At 41.6% G+C, this 21976-nt stretch overlaps 1 protein-coding gene across 17 annotated transcripts in view; it reads right to left on the bottom strand.

The window, feature by feature from the left end:
* Positions 1-21976, bottom strand: part of nbeaa (neurobeachin a) — a 91839-nt gene that overhangs the window by 61242 nt on the left and 8621 nt on the right. For all 17 annotated transcript variants that reach the window (XM_071505972.1, XM_071505970.1, XM_071505964.1 and 14 more), the window contains exon 2: positions 1727-1958. In XM_071505972.1, the coding sequence (XP_071362073.1) occupies positions 1727-1958 (232 nt within the window). The remainder of the gene's footprint in view (positions 1-1726; positions 1959-21976) is intronic.

The following is a 21976-nucleotide window of genomic DNA, read 5'->3' on the forward strand; positions in this document are numbered from 1 at the left end:
GAAAAAGGGAGTCTGGGAGAATTGGCATTACATTGATTTAAGCAGGGTATACTGTGCTGTGGTGAGCAGTAATAATAAGTCATATAAGTTATAAAGCACACTATCCTGCAGCGGTAGGTAGGACACAGAGGACAATGAGGGGAGGGAAGAGAGGACACGCACACAACGAAGCGTCACTAAGGGGGGAAGTCAAGGCCAATATGATCATGTAAAGTGACGACTTTGTGAGTGAGCTGTTTTGCAACCAAGCCCGTACATACAAATGACAGCATGCACAGAAACATACTGAGGTTATTACTCTGCTTCTGCTGCACCAGCGGGTTGTTATGGATGTCTGACCGCAGGGCAGACACACACACACACAAGAAATTGTTTGGATATGAAGAAATATTCTGAGATATTTTTATAGTTTATGAACAAAACTGTGATTTTGTGACACCAATTTTGGTGTGGTATCTTATACTCCCATGAATACATGCTCCAAAGTGAACAATATACTGTCGGCTCCGATAGTGTTTAATGTCACAAATGTTATCTTCCACATAAAACATTACCCACAAAGTCAACCAGAACAGCTAATTTTGCACCAAAGTCTGGCACCGAACATGGCATACGGCTTTTGTCCCTTTTTCCTTTCGATGGTATTACAATTGTTTTTCCACCTACACACGACCCACTCTTGAATTCTGGAGTTTAGACTCTTTGTGTGATTTTGACAGGCACTTGTGAGAAAATCACTACCTGTCTGAAATCATTACCACCACTAAGCAGGTTGAGGATAAGCAGGAAATGGCTAAATTAAATAACAAAACTTTCACAACGCCAGCCTTTGTATTTATTCAGCATGATAAAGTTGTGCTTTAAGACAGTGTGAAGACATGTCACAGTTCTTCAGTGAGTGTAAAAGTGAGTGTTTCTATGTTCTACTTTCTATGTCTACAAGCAGTTTTCTGCCTTTCTAATGCAGTAGCAATGTTTTCAACAGTTATAGTGCAGTAAAACTATAATCTGTTGCATAGTCAATAATCTATTGAAATACTGTACATGATGGAAAGAGTGATTAATCAATATTTTATTGAATGTAAAAATACCTGGAGAGGTAAAAACTAAATAAAAGCAAATTCTCAATGTGTGTGTGTGTGTTTGTCTTACAGCTTGGCAGTGATCCCAGAAAACATCATTCATTAAAGTTTCATTGAACACGTGCTGTGATCATACTGTCTCATCTCCCAACCTGTTCCCAAACTGTAAATAGAAACTCACAAAAGAACTTCATAAAGTTTGTGTGTTTTTTTGATCTGATGTAACAATTTTACAGTTTATTTGCAAGTCATCCGTTTCATTGTTTTACATGTGGTTGTGCGTACATTAGCCATACTGGATCTTAGCCTCTCTTTTAATTGGCTGACTCAGATAAAAATATAACAGGTTAACACTCAGGTAAACCAAATCCTGCAGGTTGGACAGTGGTTTCTGAACCCAGGCTGTCTGCATTCCTCTGTGGACTAAGCGCTTTGATATTTTCACAGTATTAATATAGAACCTTGACCTGGTTCATCAAGATTTCATTTTACACAATATGGGACTTTTAAATTAGAATCCATGGAAGAGCTGTTGTATTGGATTGCATCACCTTGTACCAATGTACCTAATAAAGTGGCCACTGAGTGTATACTGATACTGGCAAATGAATGTACAGTTACCCCCCCGTCTGTCCGTTGCTCACCTGCGATCATGTCGTCCACGGTGCTCATCTTGAGCAGCACCTGCTGGATGAGGCCGACCTCTGTGCTCGTCTGCAGGTTGCGCACGCTCTTGCGAAGGATGGCTGTGAACATGCTCCAGATCTCAGCCTGGCACGTCACCTCGCAGTGGGACAACAAGTCCACCATGCAGCCAATGCTCTCCGCCTCCTGGATGATGAAGTTCATCTCCAGGTCAAACTCGCCGCCCACCAGCTGGGGGAGGGTGAGGAGGAGGAGGAGGCAATAAGGGGAGAAAGGACAGGGTTTGGGAGGCAGAAAAGGGCAGGGAACCGATGTAAAGGAAAGCGGATAGCAGAGGCATTAGGTTAGGGTGGTGGAGGAGAAAAGGGGGATGAAGCAAGATGGGAGGAGAGAGAGAGAGGGAGAGAGAGAACAAAAAGAGAGAATGATTTAGTAAAGCATTTAACCTTTTGTCTGTAGGAGAGGTAAGCCTGGCTTCTGATGGATGCTGATTGTGGCCAGGAAAGCATTTCTTCTGCCGGGGGCCACACATATTGCAACAAATAAACGTCCTTCATTTCTGCACACACACACACACACACACAACCCCATCTCCTCTTCTATGGCTCTCTCTCTCTAATGTGAGGAGCACAGCACTCTCATCTGTGAGCTACACAGCACAGCCACTGATTAATACACCGTTCAGTCTCTGTCATGTCAGATAGCAGTAGTCAGAGGAGGATACCATAGGCTACTTTTAAAGTCGAGTGCAAACGCTCTCTCTTAATGGCTGATGCACTATAATTACTTGTGAAAGCACAGCCTTCATATCAGCCTCACACACACACACACACACACACACTAGCAAGCTCATACTCATCACATCCACCACATGAACACAAGCATACCCGCTCAGCATACTACACTATCCAGGAAAGGGTAGCCATAGCAACCAACAAGCTACCGTAAGAGAACAGCATTGAGCTTATTAAATGAGAGGGAACAGAAACATGCAGTAGTTTAGGAGAGGCCAGCAGACGCGAGATTAGGAGCAGAAATGAAGACACCGGACAGGATAATCTGTGTCTGTACTGCCTGCATTCTGAAGAGAACCAGAGGAGAAGAAGAGGTGTCAGTGCCAGAGAGTAACAGGGTCGGAGTCACCCTGCAGTCTAAAAATTAATCTGAAACTGAATCTGAATTGCGTTCAACAAAGGATATTATTCTCGATAATTCATGATGCATGTAGTTTAAAACCCTTTAAAATAGAAAAGCTGCTCTGAGAAGGCCTGGGAATCAATTCAATAGTCCTGTCAGTGCACTTAATGATTAATGTTTCTGTTAGTACTCAATTGTGTTGTAATTATAGTTGTCATAAAAAAAACAAACAAAAAAAAAAAAACACAAAATGAAATAAGTTGTTCAAGGTTTTGTTTCACATGAGTGACCTGTTGATTTTTCTAATTTAATTCACACTGCTGGCTTGACCTGCCTCGCCATCTCCATGACAACTGAGAAACGAGATGTACCTGAAAGCTCCAGAAAAAGGTAGCAATCATACATTTCATACATTTTGCAAATAAATTTCATGGTGTCACATCTAATATTGTTGCGTGCAATGTATTACATCATCATATATATGTATATAGATACATAATCAATACCATGATTTTCATTTTCAGAAATTTTGTGACAATTTTGAAATACATTACACATACTTATAAATAAAAAGCTGAATTTATAAACAATTAAATGCACCTACGGGCTTTGTTAGTCTGGTATGACCGTTAGCATAAATATATAAAAACAAAAAGACAATAATATTGCAAAATTTAACACATTTCTGATTCAGTTTACTAATTCACTAAAGTTCACTGAAGTCTTTTTCACTTATGCTACTGTTGAAGTTGAATATTTACATATTGCTTTTTTATTCTTTTGTGGACTTGCTGGAAATTCAGTTACAGTTTACGCTACATGTGGATGAAGGCCTGGCTATGGCTTCACTTTTAAAAATTTACCCAACCCAAACATGCAAAGAAAACTGAGGCGATGGTCTCTCTGTTGCTGACATATAGATATAACATCAATATACAATGGAGCATTAGCTGCAGCAGCCATTATCAACAGCAGTATTTATTACATGCTGGCCCATTGACAGGCTTGAAAGATTAAAGGTTAGGCCTTGGACGCCATGGCTCCTTTCCTCTCGTTAGTTTCACTAAAGTCACTAAAGTCACCTTGCTATTGATCAGATTTTAGACTTAGGGCCTCTGTGTTAAAACAAAACCCATTCCAGTGTGCAGTCTCCACGCTCTTCTACCTGCTCCTCATCCCCTCCTGCTCATCAGACACACTAACTGCCTCTCATTTCTCACTCTCGTTGCCCCGTCCTCTCTCCTCTCCTCCTCTCTCAGCGAAGTGAATTGATCCAGTGCACTCTGCGAACGCATTAGCACAGATTAGAGAGGACCCCTGAACGAGGCATGGAATAAAAGAGGGAAGAATTAATTCATCCTACATCGAATTTTCTTTCCCTCTCCTCTGAGGTTCCCAATTACAGAGCTCGCTGGGGACCACTGCATCCTACAACATCTATACAACCTGCCAGTCTGAGGATGCTCGATAGACCCGGCAACGGAGGCTTAAGGGGAGACAGCACAGATAGTCTTTGTAGGAAGTCGTTCGCAGATACACAGTAACTTCAACATGGAAAACACACATATCCACAGGGCATTACCTAGACATGTGCAGCACGAGTGTAATCTCTCTCTGCTTACACTTACCCACCCCTGTACAGAACACCACAGCAAGATGAGACGGGTGATGCAAACACCGGCAACACATTCTGTCTCGTGATCAACAATACAGAGAAAAAAAAAAAAAACAATTGGGGTGGGGGGGGGGGGGGTAGGAAATGCAGTAGGAGAAAAAGAATGCGCCCAGATAATTATTATCTCGCCTCCACCAGAAGAAGCATCTGGAAAGGCAGGTAAAACCAGGGTGACACTGCCACGAAGCTCCCTGGACCAAGAATGTCAGGAGAGAGGGGAGGACGGTCGGACGGGAGGAAGAAAAAGTTCTTCAAAATAAAACACCACATCAGATATATGTTCTCCATTTAATGTGACTTCCATAAAAATGATAGATGCTGCTCATTACTTGCTGGAGTAAATGGATGTATAAATAAACATGCTGCATAACCGGCAATGAGGATGATCGTGAACAGCCTGAGCACACTCGAGCGCACTCGAGCACCGTCACCGTCATCACCACGCACACAGACAAAAGACGACTAATTAGTTTTATGTGGGAACATGATTCTTCTGCATAAACACTAGTAACCTTCGATCTCTCTTTTCACCCCAACTCTGTGCGTCCTGCTGGGAACGCACTCACAAAAGGGACAAAGTAATCACATCAGTGAGCACGCACAAGAGGCCTTTACCACTGCAACGTAAACCCTGGCGGTTAAATAACGCGCACACATAAACAGGGGCCCGTAATATGCCACACGCCTCGGGACAGAGGGGCTTGGCAGTACCACCCTGTCTCCTCTGAGGCAATGTAAGCGCTGACCTCACTGTCTTCTTGGCAACCGGTTGAAGACGTTTGTTTTGGCAGCATTATGACAATTATTGGGCCCCAAGTGGACCACTCATGTCTGTATGTTCCATTCACAAAATCAGAAAGAAAAAAAAAAGAAAAAAGCTGCCTGTCATCAAGCAATTGCAGAGGAAGTGACAACCTCTTCACATCGATCGATGTTCCAGGGGGCTTTGGGAACATTTGAGGCTGGATTGTGTCTGTGCTTCTGCATACGAATGTCAGTCTGCACATTATCGGCCTACTTTGTATGGAATATACCCTAGTGTTACAGTGGAAGTAAACAAGATTGCACTGTATTAAAATATAATATTCTCCTTGTGTTATGAGTAGAAGGAAAACTTTATTTCTTGCTTGAGAGCATTGAGCATGTTTAACCTTGAAACAGTCTGAAATGCATCTTGAACTGTACTTATCACTGATGACTAATCTTATATTGTGGTTTATTTATGGGTTTGAGCGAAGGCTGTCTGCCAGGCTCTTTCTCACTTTTTCAAACTCGTTTAGAAAAAAAAAAACACCCTAATTTCATGCAGAGTATCAGTTCTGCGCTTTCACACTTCTGTGTTACCTTTCCTCTCTGTTCGCCCTATTTCTAATTCTGTCCTGACCAGCTTTGCAGTGCTGCTCATTCAGGCTGCAAAGGAAGCTGGCACTCAGCTTGGCATCACTCGGGATGTGTCGGGGAGGTGGGAGTTTGAGGAGGGCGGGGGTCAGTGCCAGGACCTTCTTCCCACCACAAAGGGCTTATATGAGCGGGCACCTCGACCAGCCAAAACCAGCTCTAATAAGAGGCTGGAAAAACAAACACTCCCTCTGTCCATCCGAACCTTTCTCACCACCCACACTGCTCGGAAACAGTCCCGAGTTACTCCGAGGGCAATTCAATCAAGACGTGTCACAAGTAGGAGAAGTGCAGGTGTCCCAAAAAAAATCTTCATACCTGAGCAAAAAATAGGTTATTTGTCACTTCCTTCAAAAATGACCCATATAGCTGCATTTAAAATTATCTATGTGAGGGTTTTATAATTTGCCAAAACCGTCAAACCTGCAATAACCGATTGTTTTGGCCACTCGGGGACAGCAGTAACACGTTGTCAATAAGCTGATATGAGAAGGTTTTGCTTATTTACATATCCAGCAATTACAGAGCAACACTATCATTCATCTGAAGTTGAGTTTTTCGCCTGGTAGCCAAATGTACGTCCAATATTCACACTCTTTCAGCTCGGTTTTTGGTCTCTACCATCTCCTTAGAGAAACATGTGGCTCTTTATCTGCTACATGCTCCTCTATGTTCACCAGCTAACCGCTAACTGTGTCTGTCTGTCTTTTGATCCTGAGCAGGTGAGGTACTGTGGGGTTTTTAAAGCTTTTTCTCTGAATACAGCTGCGTGTTGCAGCCCCATGAGAGCGGTAAAGTTGCAGGAAAGACAGCTAAACAACAAGACAAAAATATAAAAAAATAAAAATATGTATATGATGGTGATAATTACATTACTGGAAAGCCACTGTGAGGTTTGGTTGGGTACAGACAACTAAAACTACTTGGTTATTGGTTATGGAAAAAATACTGTGGTCATCTGTTTCTGTGAGAGGACAGATAGCAGACCACGAGATGGCGCTTGTCAGAAAACATGTAAACACTAGTCTTTTTTTATTGTTCGAACAAACAATTAACCCTGTCATTTTTCTAGTGAAGATAATCTCTGTTATCCTGTACGGCTGCAAAAAGTAGAGCAATTCACTGTCAGAGACGAGCTTTCAGTTCCCTCGAGTCTGCTCATGCTAAAAATATAGCTTGCAGACTCATTTTCGCAAATACTAGAGTTTGTTTTGCTCCAGAAATGTGGTGTGTGTGTTCACCAGGTAAAATGCCAGGTCACATAAAAAATTGTAAAGATGAATAAAGACGGCTTTTATTCTTTTGAGTGTTTTGTGTAGTCTAGCGTGACAATTCTAACCCATCTGAGAGAATAAAACACTCAGCCAAGAAATAAAAAAAATCACAAAATAATGTATGAAATTAACATTTGATTCAAGCCTAGTTAAAAAGCACAAGTGTTACTGTTACTAAAAACATTAATAAGGGCTCTGTGTCTTTCAAGTGTCCGAATAAGCCTTGGCTGTGCGACAGAGATTCAGCCATGCACAATACCAGGACTTTACTGATAACCTCATGAGGAAGCTGGATCTCTCACAAGCAGGAATCCATGTTGTCAGGGTCCAAGGTGGAACCACAGTGGTCCGGACTAATCGGCGTCCTACGAGGGAGGAACTACTGGCAGCTGCAGGCGTCCTAGGTGTGACTACAGCAGGGAGAGACTGTTCGTTAAGAGCAACAGCGGCTCCAAACGAGGTTAGCGTGGATGCTGCTATAGCATCAGTTATCATCATCAGAACTGCAGAGTATTTCTTCATTGAACGGAGAGCAGAGAACAGCCCTGAAGGCTTTTCTCAACTGAAACACTGTTTTTGTTCTTCTCCTGACCGGCTTCAGCAGAGTTTTGATTTACCAATTGGCTCTGGTGGTAGTGGAAAAAAAGAAAATGGTTGAAATGAGCCCTGTGATAGAGAGATCAGTTCATCCAATCACCTGCCAAGTGCTTTTTGAAAGCACCTGCCCTTTTCCAAACAGTTTCCAGTGAAGCCTTCCCAGATGGTCCGGTGCAACGAAACATCTGGCACGTCGGGTTAAGAAGCTGAAGCAGCTAAATGAAACTCACATTATTAATTTTATAATTTACACCTGCGCTTTTCCAGCTGTGACTTCAGTGAAGAGGGGCTCGCTCCACACACCGAAACATTAGCTATCTCTTTTTTACCGTATGCAACTTCAGCGTTCTATCACAGGCTAAATAAAATCAAGTGCATAGCCTTTTTAATTAAACTTCTGGTTTAATCTTTTTAGTTAGAATTTCAAAGGTGTATTATGAAAGGCGTGACTTTAATTAGAATTATTATTATTGAATTTAAAACGATCTCTTACAGACCCACCACAGTCCATTATGTAGCGCTGTGATGGCACATCAAATGAGCCATTATGCTGGCTGATTACTGTGACTGACTGTTGAATATTGGATGATGACCAAGGCCAAAGCTGGCAAAAGAGGCACCTGTTGCTCATTATGGCCGTCAGAGATGACAGGTCAGAGAGGCGAGAGCTTGGTCAATAGCTTCCTCCTCTGCCTGCGCACATTCATTTGAGCCTTTAGAGCTAGCATCATCAATATGCAACTTCAAAGCCTCTGGGAGTGCGCTGGAGAGGTGCAGGGATGTGTGTGTGTGTGTTTGTTTAGTCACAGTATATGTGAGTGTGAGTGTGTGTGTGTGTGTGTGTGTGTGTGTGCGTGTGTGGCTCATTACTCATTTGTGTCCCCTGAGTGAGCCGCGGCCATTCAGTCCCTTTGTGTGTGGAGTGAAAGAGGAGACGAGAGGCCCATCTAGACATGAGATCACAGATTATACACTTAACGCTTCGCCAAGAGGGCTCAACGGAGCACAGGAGAGCAAAATTGAAGGAGAGCGAGGGGGGAAAAAAAGGGAAGCAGAGAGGGAGACGAAAGGGAGAAAAACAAACAAAGAGAATGAACGGTGTGAACCGCGAAAAAGGAGCAGGAGGACGCGGGCTGGACAGAGGAGAGAGCAGCGATGAGAAAGTGTGCGCGTTGGAGAGAGTGAACGGGAGAGATGGAGCGAAAAAGAGGACGAGGGCGAGACAGCGGCTGAATGCTATTGTGCGTTATTATCAGGATGGCAGAGCGGTTTTATTGCCCACAGCCTTTAGTGCTCCGATGATGACCGTAGCAAATCTCTAAAGAGATATGGATTACATTGGGGCTAAACTGGCCACAAAACACTCAATAATCCACATTCTGTTTTCTGCATGACCTCATTTTTGGTAAACAGCAATGATAAGAGCAGCAGTTAATTTTATCACTGGCTCAAATTCATATTCAGGATCAACTTCTTATAATCTTGGTTTTTCAAGGCTTTAGGCTGAGGCTCTATGTGAGCTCACTGGCCTTAAAAACAAGGGTTAGAAGAATATGTAGAGCAAAAATATACATATATATTGCCTGTATCTCCTATAGTCTGAGTCACCGAGGCATGGGAACAATTAGTTAAAGATGTGATGAGTCAATCCCCGCGGTAATCAACAACATCTTAATAATAATATAATAGTTTTAGTCATTTGTCATGTAAAACTGCCACATATTTGCTGGCTCCTGCTTCTTAGAAGTGACGATTTATTGGTTTTCATTTCATTAGATTGTCATGAATCTGAATATCTTTGGGTTAAGGACTGATGGTCAGACAAACACGCTTTCTGAATGTCATGTTGTGCTTTACAGCTTTTCAAATGCGAGGATTTTTGCTTTTCTTTGTTTGATATCACTGTTAAGTGGATCTGGTTGGGTTCTGGACGGACAAAACAAGCAATCTGAAGACATGACTCTGTTCTCTGGGACTTTTATTTAATTATTTCTCAACATTATTAAAATTACATGATTAATTGAATAATCCCCAAAAAAGAACCATTAGATAAATGGATAATAACTAAATATGATTAGCTGGAGCCCTAGGGCAGTAACTCTGGAAAACTGTTAGTGTGATAGAAAGTGTGACAGTGGTTGAGAGAAGGAAAGCAATGGGGATGAAGAGTTGCAATGGAAAAGGGCAGTGTATGTGTCTCTGTCTCTCGCTCTGTGATTGTGATAAGCAATGACATATTGACTGACTGTAGCCTACAGACACACAGGGAGGAGGAGGGGGGAGCCCCCTGGACTGCATTTCCCATGGGCCTTTGTACCAGTGTCTGCACAGATGGCAGATGGGACGAGACACAGCCCCCACTCATGAAGCCCTATTCAGAGCAACGTCACAATCACACACACACACACACACAAGTCAGCAAAATAATCATAATCAGCCATGAGTGTTTGGAATATCTAAGAGCTATTATGCATGAAGTGTAGGGCTTTTACTTCAGATTTTACAGGAAAAGAGGAAGTGAGCAAAGTGAAGTACACTGCAGAAATCACAGCAGAGCAGTTTTAGAAGGGATGCAGATAGAAACAGGGTTTCAACACACACATCAGACACTGCAAAAAATACACCAGTGATTACGTAAATCCACACTGGGGGATATAAGGGTGGTTTAGGCCAGTGCAAGCAAGGCAGGTTTTTCTGTCTACGTCTATGTGCATGTACGTGTGTGTGTATCTGTGCGTGCATGTGTGTGTGGTAGTGTGTGAGTAGTGGTAAAAAAAAAAAAAAAAAGGTCTAAAAATGTCATAACTCCATAAGGAATATTTGATGTGGACAGCAAATGCTTTCTACCACCATAAACATTGCAATAGGACAGAGAGTTGCGTTTCCAGCATGGGGGGATCCATACTGCATGCTGCGCAAGTTACATTATGAATGGTGTTGAATCAGTTAAGAGTAAATCATAAATACTATTTATAAACAATGCTCAAACACAACTCAAATGCATTTTTGATAACAGAATAATGGAATCTAGATTTTACTGGAAGTTGTATGAATGTGGGTGAATGTGTGATGTCTTTATGCTGTCAAACAATACAGTATCTCAGTCCATTCTGTGAACTAGCTAGTTATGCTATAGAGCCAGAACAGTGACATAAAATCTGCTAGACACACTTACAAAACAACAGCATTAACATCAGAATGATCTGACTTAGCAAAGTCTAACAATAACAACTGGTACTGCACATGTACAGTATGTGGATTATGCACAATTCACAGGGTTGCTTGGTATTAGCGATGGCATTAGCATTTAGCTCAAAGCACAGTGGAACTTTTGTGAAAAACAAAAAATTCCTAAGTTTGAAAAATAACTACAATACCTTTAAGACCATGTGCATCGCCCCCAGCTGTAGGTTGCACAAGGCCAAATGTGTAAGAAAAAGCTAATGTATCATGGGAAGCTGACAGATCTTCCATCCAACCACTCCCATGATTGGGCTGAGACTGATGGGTCTGTAAAGCACCTCCTTTCATCTTCCTGCTACACAACACTGGTGTGTTTACTGCACCATCAGAAGACAAAAACCACCAAGGAGAGGTTCAAACAGCCAGCAGAAACTAGAGCAACACCGTGCAAACACGTTGTGTTTTGGTTTTTTTTATACACACATTGCATTTTCCCTGCAGGAGAGTGCAGATGATAGTTCATTACAAGCCGATACGTCAGCCACACACAGCAGCTCTGTGCAGCAAACTCACTTCCCTCTTGGACCTCTCACACCTAAGCCATCCAATCACAGAGCCGATGCAGAGAACCTGGGAAAATAACAATAAAAAGCTATAATTATAATTAAAAGCCAGGGTAAAGGCTCGGTTTAGAGTGTTTATCCTCTGTACTCCTGGTTCAGGATTTGCATCTTTTTTCCACATGTGATTTAGTTTTGTTTGTTCCCTTAATACTGTAAGTATGGACCAAAATTTTAATTGAAAATATAAATAAGAGGTTGGAAGCAAACTTAAAGCTACATATGGCATGCATGTTTGTGTTTTGCATTAATACATAACATAAAAGAAAAAAATATTCATTAAAAAAATTATGCATAAAATCTTCAAAGCGATTAAATAATACTTGCAGTTGGCAACTGGAAATTTCTTCCCGTTCTCATGCGTTTTATGTATGAGCCAGAATGCACTCAATGAAAAATTAGCTACTCCATCCTTGAGTCATTTCAGGGAATAATTTGGCACATGGAAAAGGCCATGTATGCATACAACATTGTGTCCTATGGGCAAAGAAGGTTTGTTCCAATCAGTTAGTGTCAGCCTGTCAAGGGCGCTGTGAAGGGAAGGTTAAAAAATTCCAATCAACCAACTGCTGCCTCCAATTTAGCAAATAAGTGTATATGCTACATTTCCATTAGATTTGAAAAAATACAGACATCTGTGCTCTCGGTGCCAAAAGCTGTACCCTGGGCACATTTTCCACAAAAATAAGCGTGAATGTGTGTCTATACATACATCAAAGAAAAAGCAAAGCTATTGAGCGTTCCCATGTATTGGCTTGTCAGTTTTTATTAACAGTGCCAGAAACCAAAGAGGGAGCGCTGGATAAAAAAGCGAGCGAGAGAGGGCGAGATAAGACTGTAATACCTGCTGAGATCTGTCTTTATGAAAGCCTCTAGTCTCCAGTTCATGGCAGACCAGTTCAGTTTGCCTCTTCCCGCCTCCAACATCTGACTCCAACCTTGTCAAGTGCAGGCTTAAAACAAACCATACACACACACATACAGACAAATGCACACCAAACACTCACACACATTTTTACAAAGTCAGCCAAAAAACACACACACACACACACACACACACACACACACACACACACACCCACACACACACACACTCAGTGTTCAAAAGGCAAAAGCCTATTTTAAGCAATTCATTGCCAGAAGTCCTGAAGGTCTTAAGTCATTCACACACACACACACACACACACACACACACACACACACACACACACACACACACACACACACACATTCACAATGGCAGCAGGAGTGATTCACATGAATGACAGCATGAGTACACGCAAAAAGAGAAAGGAGTGAAAGTAGAAGAAGAGAACTGTAGCGATACAGTGACTCTTCCCAAAATAATCCAATAATAATGAGGCACCGTTTCATTAGCATATGAGAGCTTGAAGAAAATATCTAATTTTGTTAAAAGTGTGTTTACTGGAGTGGGAGGGAGAGGATCTTTAAAAAGAGCAGAGACGAGGCAAAGAACAGAGGAATGAGAAGGAGATCAAGAGAGGGAAGGGAGACTATAAGAAAGTCAGGTCAGCTATCACAAATATGCCTGGAAGGAAATGTTCAGTAACAGTAACAGTTTGAATGAAATGACGCCTGAACAAAGCAGGACAGACAAATACAGCTGACTCTTTTCAGCACAACGGGCAGCTCCCTGCTCTCTCTGCTGACAGATAAAATTGAAAATCCTTCACTAAGAGCTCAAAATTCACTGACAAACAGCTGAAACTGGAACTGTATTAATTGGCATAATAATACCGTCAATATTTTTCAAGGACTGACAGCAAAAATGACATGAAATTCAAAGCTGCGAGAGCTCCACTGCTTGTAGGCGCTGCAGCAAAACAAAACTGTGCTCCTCATGATATTCTCAGAAGAAAAAAAAAAAAAAAATCCAGGTCAGAAACACATGCACTGAACACACACACACACACACACACACACACACACACATACACTGCAGGGATTGAGGATTTCAGCCAAGTGACCACAACTCTGACTTCATCCAACTGCAGTTTAAAATGTCTGCCACCTGATTGGCCAAAGAGGCTTAGTAACGGATCTAGCAATAAGCCTTGTCACATGCTATTGGGCGACAAACAAAAAAAAACAACATTTCTTTTTCCTTTTCGTCTTACAGAACACCCCACATCATACACACACACACACACACACGTAACAGTAGAGGATAAACAGTATCAGAACATCTGCATAACAACAAACAAATCAAAAGTCAAACAAATATATTTTACAGGGATTTTAATTAGCATCACAATGGACACTTTGCTAGAAAATTCTCGAGTTAAGAGAAAAGAAAACAATAGACTGTAATCCTTCATAGAGAAAGTGAACACAGTTGACTACAGACCATCCAGTAAACAAATGACTCACTAAAGGTTTGACATTATATTTTACAGGTTTTACCTCCACCAAGAAGTTTGTGTTTTGCCATGAAGGAAGTTTGTCTGTTTATCTGTCAGTAGGATATCAAAAAAATAAAAAATAAAAGTTTGAACACATTTCTAAGGACTGAAAGACTGTGAGTCAACGAACCACTGATTAAATTTTGGTGGTGATCTAGATTTTGGAATAGCTGCCATTAAAAGCCACTTATTTCAATGTTTTTTTTTTTTGCCCATGACTATATGGGAGTTAGAGATTTGAATTTAAATTCTGTGTATGTTCTCTGCATAAAACATTTTAGCATTTAAATTTAGTGACAGAGGGTATGTGCTGGAGAGTAACAGTGTTAGAGAATTGCTTAGAATCATGCCTCCCGGCTAAAATAATAATCCACTGTACTTTCTCATGAATAAATTTACATCCTTCTTCATACAACACGACGCAAACTCTGGCATATAGCCTTTTCAATTACAGTTTTTTGCAGTGTATCCAGTGTCATCTGGTGTTAGATGGGTCCAACCCAAGAAAAGAAGACAGCAGGGGGGAACAAACAGGACTAAAAAGAGTAAACATGTAAAGCAGTGACATTATTCAGCTAATCAGACAACACAAACACTGCAATCTGCAGAAACTTCAACAACTGACCAAAGGAAAACCTTTCTGATTGTAACGCCACACACCGTAATTGTGACTGACCCCGGTGGAAATATTTTTTAGCGTGAAATGGATGGATGACGGCACCTGATCACACAATCACTTTTATTTATAGAATTCATCATTCATCACAAATGACCCAGCGGCGACATGTTATCGCACACACAGATCACAGTAGCTGCACAGTTTCCTACATATGAGAGGTAACAATTCAGTTGCTATAGATAAAAAATCCCTGATCCCGTTCCATAAACACAGAACTGTACTCACCCATTAGAAATGCTCAAGTCTAGATCCTCTGCTTTACTGTTCTCTAACGAGCAACGTCAACATCGCTAGCATTCGATGTCTTATCCAATTTCGTCAGTTCAGTAATAAACTCATCCATTTCTCGTCTATTCGTCCTCTTCTAACTCCAACTCTTCTAACATTACGCTTCTAACTGAAATCGTCCATTTGCTGAAGAACTAGTTTCTTGCTAAAAGGTTGAGAAAAAAAACTCCAGTCACGCAAGTTATCGCAAATATCAGGGAGTGAGCTCATTGGTCAAATTGGGATTTCCCAGCAGTCCTTAATTCTTAACTTTTGGGAAGAAAGTAACCAAATGAAATTAGTCGTGGGTAGAATTTTTTTTTTTTTCATGAAATATGCAGTTTCGGAAAATAAAATATTAAAGACTATGGCTCAATACCAGAAGTGCGATGGGCCTCTGACAGCTACTGGGGCTCGGTGCGGTACTTTTGCTTCAGCTGAGTAATTATGCCATAACTTCCTGAAAGTAATGTTAGCCTTACAAATTGCTGAGCAGCCTTTTGCTATGGAGGATATCATCCAAACAAAATAAGACTTTCAATGTTTGCTATTTCGACACCTTCCGCTGTATCAGTGTACGAGCACATCTCCATCCCCCTCAGAGGCTCAACTCTACAAATTCGGAGAAAGTCTAAATGCTGTGGTAGCAAGGGAGCGCCCACACTACCCTGTACTAGGGAAACGCCTGTGCCTTCCAGACTAGTTATGACGTATGTGTTACGACCTCGAGAATTATGGTTTAATAGAAAAGTTCCAAAGGCAACTTCTATCACCAGGGGACAAGGAGGTCTAGAGGAGTGGAGACTGAGAGAGAGAGAGAGAACATCTAAATTGCCATGGTACAGAGGGAAAGAGAAGACCGAAGGGAAAAACAAAGGCAGGGAGAAAAAAATAGCATCAATGAGAGCTGGTGATTGAGAGGGCACCATTGAAAGGAGAGCATAAAACAAATGAAGCAAACTATTGAATTCTACCGGACACAGAGAGAGCAGAAGGAAAGTAGAAGTTGAATGGTGAGGTAAAGGAGTGGGGTGTCAGGGTGTTGTCTTTTAGGTTGTTTTTTTTTTGCCCTCTTCTACCAGATTCTGTCGAGGACAAGAGGCAGCTCAATTTTCCCACCCTTTTCCTTTTTTCCCTCAAGGCAGGCAGTAACGAGGGCATCCTCGTGTGTTATGTCACGGGGAGTCTCGGAAGGAAGGACTCAAGGCTGAGATAAGATACTTTAACAAGGCCTTCGCGCCTGTTCCCCTGACTCGACTCAAATACACTCATTTCAAAGAAGCTGACAGGAAGTGAAGTCCTAAAGGGCATCCTGCATGTTGCTTACACCTCAGTGGGAATATCAGAGATAGAAATACAGACAAGAGAGCGGAGCTGAGAATTACAAGTCACTATGAGCTCCTCATTCTTACTGTCTACAAGGTCTGATTGATCACAGCAGCAAAACTGTAGTATATAAATTGCCTGGTATATCTTGAATGACCGTAGCCTTTTCACTGAATGCATCTGAGTGTGTGTCAGTGTGTCTGTGAGATGTGGCAGGTGCAGACTGGCTGATGCTAAGTTCAAAGGTCAGCAGATAAACCCCGCAGACTTGACTCAGGCCAGGCTGGTGGCAATTCAGGATCACTAATCTGTTTGTTTGGGTTGGTTGAGTGTATGTGCTGCAGCAGATAGGATGTGTGCATGCATGTGTGTAAGCAAAAAGCACCCTCTCACACACACACACACACACACACACACACACACACACACACACACACACACAGCCGTGTATGTGTTCAACATCCCTTGAAACAATGGAGAGTACTGTTCCACTGAGCCACAGCTGATGGAGGATAAGAGGGGCAGCAAGCGGCTCCAATGAGTCATGGTAATCCATCATCATGAGACGGGATCGGGAAAGACACACACGTGCACATACACGCAGACACACACACACACACACAAAGTAGGGTTTGCAAGAGCTGGTGGAGCACGATACACTGTGTGTTAAAGTGCAAAATGACCACACACAGAGCGCACTCATACTGTACACACAAGATAATCAGAGGTCAAGTCAGAGAAACAGAGACTGTAACTCACACAGAGACACATGATGCTGAGACCAAACTTGGCTCTCAACATGTTATTATTACGTTTTCTAATGAAACACTGAGCGCCCACTTCAACTGCCTCTCTGTCGAGGTGTGTCTGTGCTGCGGGCCTGTCACTACATCAGCTCTACTTCAGACTCGTCCTCCACGCTGGACAGTTGCGAAGACGTGCTGTTTGAAGCTCGTGTTGTTTGAAGCGCAGCAGACACAGCAGTAACAGTGCAGCGGCTGTCAGAAGCTCCAGCTTTGGAAGGAGAAACCTTGAAAGGCAATCATTGGAAGTTTGCATTTACGGTGATCAACGGAGATTCAAGATTCAAATCGTCTGCACATTTTCGACCGATGCGAAGACTTTTACATGAACCATATTTTTCACACCAGCTTCTTCTCTTTTCATGCTGGGAAGTTTGTCTTATTTGCATATACCCTTAGGGGATCTAAAACATTAATACTTTATTATACAGCTTCTATTACGATGGAATAATTCACAAACAACGCCATCATCCTGGAGGATATTTTCATGGGTACTAATGGATGACAACCGGATACGAATAAGTAAAGTATGGCTTTAAAATTGTATGACTTAAACAGCTGCAGTGGAAACTGTGAATGATGGGAGTGAGTTAAGTTTCAAATGCTTCACATCTGCAACAAACATCAATTATTCATAAAGAGGATAAGTGACTGAAATACAGATTAATGATCAGTAGATATTTCATTTTCATTAGCTAGCAGAGCTGATGAAGTCATCCAGTGCAGCTGCCATTCAGTTCGGTTTTAGGGGCGAACATGGGCGACCAACTCCAGTTCTAGTCTTATTCATCCGAACTGAGATCAAACCTTTAAAGAGAAATGACTACATTAGTATCATAACATGACACACACTCACACACAGTGAATGTTATTGGGATACTTGCCTAAAAAAAGAAAACCAGCCTCCCCAGATGACAATGTCAAATGTCACATTCACCCACAAAAAACAATTCCCTATCAAAAGGTCATATCAACACAAAATCCATTCTCAAATATCAAAGCCCGTTGCCAGCACACCCTCGCAGCCTTGAGAGCTTTACACTCCTCTCCTGAAGAAGGCCAAACACTTGGAAAAGAAAATAAATGTTAGATTTCAAAAGGATTGGAAGATTAAGATTTAAAAAAAAAAAAAACTTCAAGTGCTGTTGCAAAGTCTAAAATAACTCTTGGGATGGGAGGAGGAGAGTGTGTCAATTCTGAAAAATAAATAGACAGTTCATACATCATAAATATTAGGTTTTTCTTGTGGTTTAAAAAAAAATCCCTCCGCAAATCCAGTTCCATAGGCAAGCAGCACGATAACGTCTAAAGCCACTGATGTAAAGGAAGAAAGTGTGCATGATCCATAAAAGCGATGATGAATTACACTCTTTTAGCTTATTGTGTTACAGGCATTTCCATACATGACCCCCTGTGGTAACACGAGCGAGCAAGACTCTGAGCAAGACCCTTTTGGCTCCATTCATTAGCTTGATTATAAGAGTACGCTTCACTCCATCCTCACTCTCTATTGCTGCCTAATAGTTTTCCTGGAACCAGAGCTTGAATGCAGCAGGGGCGGGGGAGGCTGAGGGTTGGGTTGGGTTGGGTGGGGTAGCACAGTGAGTCCCCACCACTGCCAGGTATTGGCTGCAAAAACTCTTCCTCCATCTCTTTCTTCCAGTGTTTCTGAGAGTGAAAGTGCTCGCAGGCGTGGCGAGGAGAAACCTGGCACGGTGCTACTGGGTATCTATCCTGCCGGTGGAACTGGCACCAGCAAAGATAACTTCAGGGGACGGGTCGGAACTGTTTCTTTTTTCATAGTCTGCTTTGTGTGTGTGCCGCTTATGAATGAATGAATGTGGCTGGTTAGTCCGCCATGATATTTTGTACAGTACATTCATACACATTGTGTCGCAATATACCAGTATTGATAACTTTGATATTTAAAAAACTGACTATTGATTTTGTGTTAACAATACAAAAATGATAATACTGTGATGGCAGATGTTAGGCCATGTGGATCTTTTGTTCATCAGTTCACCTTTTCACTTGCCAGAAACAAGACAAAATGCACAATAAACAAAGTTAAAGATGAATTTGACTGATTGAATTATATTATTGCTATTGTTATCATTTAAATCTTTTCTGATATTATGAATTCTTTTGGCCAAGACAATAGTGTGGTGAAAACGTGATATTGTGGCAGCCCTACAGTCTTAGTGTCCTGAGGATGAATCCTACAAACTCTGGTGTTGCCCTAACTTTTCCTCTAGCATCAGGCTTTGAGTAAAAAGTCTGAACAACTGTTGGATGGACTGTTACAGCAAAGACATAAATTTGTACATTTACGCATTTTGCGATTAATTGCAATTACTTTCAGTGATAGTGATTGGATAGTGATTTTTAATAACTAAAATACTGAAAACGGTAAACATTACACCTGCTAAGCATTAGCTTGTTAGCATTGTCATTGTGAGCAGGTCAGGTTTTGGGATTTTTACAACAAACGTTATTACTGGACACTATGAAGCGGCCTATGTGAGATGGATCACGCGGCCAAACATTGTCCCAAACTGCTTTAATATGAGTGGTCGACACTACCGAAGAACAGCCGGCCCTCGTACAGAATGTTATTATCGAATACAGTCTCACTGCTCCACAGCAGACGGATACTGTTCTTATTTCCCTTGCTGACATAAAGCAGAGCACCTGACTGACTTTATTGTTTGTGCTAAAACCAATTCTGCTGCAGTGCTAGCCAGACAGCACCTCCAAAGGAAAGCAAAGGAACACAGTAAAGAGGCATACTGAGTCACTGTCTGGTCTGTTTAACCAGTTCTCTTTGGAGTGTACAAAACATTACCAAGGCCTTTTTCTTATCAAGCTGCGCTGAAGAATCCCTGCCTAACCCTTCCCTTCATCTACAGCTCTCTGTCATCACTGAGGTGGATTTATTAGATGAAATCCTTATGGGATCGTAGCTCTCATCTGCATTCTCTAGCTGAAGTCTATTTCATGGGAAGAACATGCAGTCCTGAGACATTGTTCGGTGCAGAATACAGATGGAAGTCATGAGGAAGTGAAGCAGAAAGTGTTCTGGTGTGATAGCAAGTGTAGATCCACTCACCAATCTAATGTGGTGTTAAATGACTTGGTACAGCCACTGATGCTGTTTCTCATGTTGCAGGGGACGCACGAGCATAACGGCGAGACGCTAGATGTCCGAGGCACAAGATAACATTAGGAGTAGTTGTTGAGTAGTGAAGTTCCACACATACAAACACAACACAACCCTCAGCCACTGCAGTATGCAGCATGCAGCATGATGAATAGCTACACAGTTAGCCATACTTCACAGTAAAGCAGATGTGTGTGTGTGTGTGTGTGTGTGTGTGTGTGTGTGTGAGAGGAGCCAAGGGAGAGAGGCGAAGTAGGCCAGCATGAATATAAAATCACCCCTGCCAGGCAGTAATGTGGGCTACAAGAAGGAAGGGAGCAGTGTGTGTATTTTTTGTGTGCATTTGTGTGTGTGTGTGTGTGTGTGTGTGTGCGCGTGTGTTGGTGTGTTTCAGTTTGTTGCCAGAGAAAATGTGCAGATGAAGGTGTAGGAGACTAAAGCAAGGGTTTGTAGGAACACTCATTTATCAGCTCTCTGGGATGTTGAGGGCGTACACACTCACCAGCGCACAAACGCCAGGTAATTCAAACAAAGCAGCTCGTTATAATTTGGAGATTAGTGCATTGTAGGGATGCCAGACTGAAACACACACACACACACACACACACACACACAAACATAGCCACAACACTGTTCTTGAACCAAATGTGTTGAATAAAGATTCCATACAAATGACAATCCCCACAAACACACCCAGACGTTAAGCACATTTTGGGTCGACCAAGTGGTCACAATCATGTGGAAACAAGGAGCATAATAAGAATAACTAACAACACAAGCTTTCTGGAGCCTTTATATGAATATTAGTGCTGAAATGAATCGTTTATTAAGCCTAGTAAAATAACAGGAAATTAATCAAATACCCAATTTATAGTTTTAGTTATTTCATAATGACCACCAGTTTACCCAATGAAAATGAATACTTTGGATTTTCAAAGTAAAAGCTTTCCACACAGACGTTACTGAGGGCTCTAGTCTTATTTTCATTTTATTGCTTTGTACATTTTATAGTGTAAATTATTATTAAAGCTGAGTACTTTAGGTGTTATCGTCATTCATTTTGAATATGACATTAGTATAACACAGCTCCAGGTGAAAATCACTTGCAGGCAATATCTGGTAAAATAACAACAATCACTACAACTCAGGCTGATTCACTTTCTATTAGTTTAAGAATATTCTAAACAGTCCTCAACACCAGAGGATCTCAGCTGTTGGTAAGTTCAAACTTAATCAAGCCTTCTCCTACCAAAATATATTTTAAAATCAATATGACATAAATCTATTGGTGACATTATTATAGTGTAAGTCTAATCGAAAATAATTAAGACAGATACTGAAAGCACCAAAGCATACAGCAAACAGGGAATGTGAAAGTTTGCTTTAACAGAGACTTAATGTACAGTTCAGCAGTTGGCTGGTCACGATTCTTAATATCGACTCTTGAAGCAGATCAGTGCAAAAATTCTGATCTGATTCAGTCTGTCTCAAGGCAAACTGAATTGTAACAGCACTAATAGAAAATACTGCGATATTCTTTGTATTTCAAAATAGGAATGAACCACTTTGGTACCAAATCGATGCCAAATTTCTGACGATGCTTGTTTTTCTGCAGCACTATAGGTACCAAAGGCACTGGAGGTGCTGGAGGGCATTATAACAATGCTGAAGACAAGAAGAAGGTAGGCACAGCGTTTGGTAACAACA

Source organism: Trachinotus anak, unplaced genomic scaffold, assembly GCF_046630095.1.
Source record: "Trachinotus anak isolate AG129_WGS33_773 ecotype Australia unplaced genomic scaffold, CSIRO_AGI_Tana_v1 ptg000020l, whole genome shotgun sequence".
Lineage (NCBI taxonomy): Eukaryota > Metazoa > Chordata > Actinopteri > Carangiformes > Carangidae > Trachinotus > Trachinotus anak.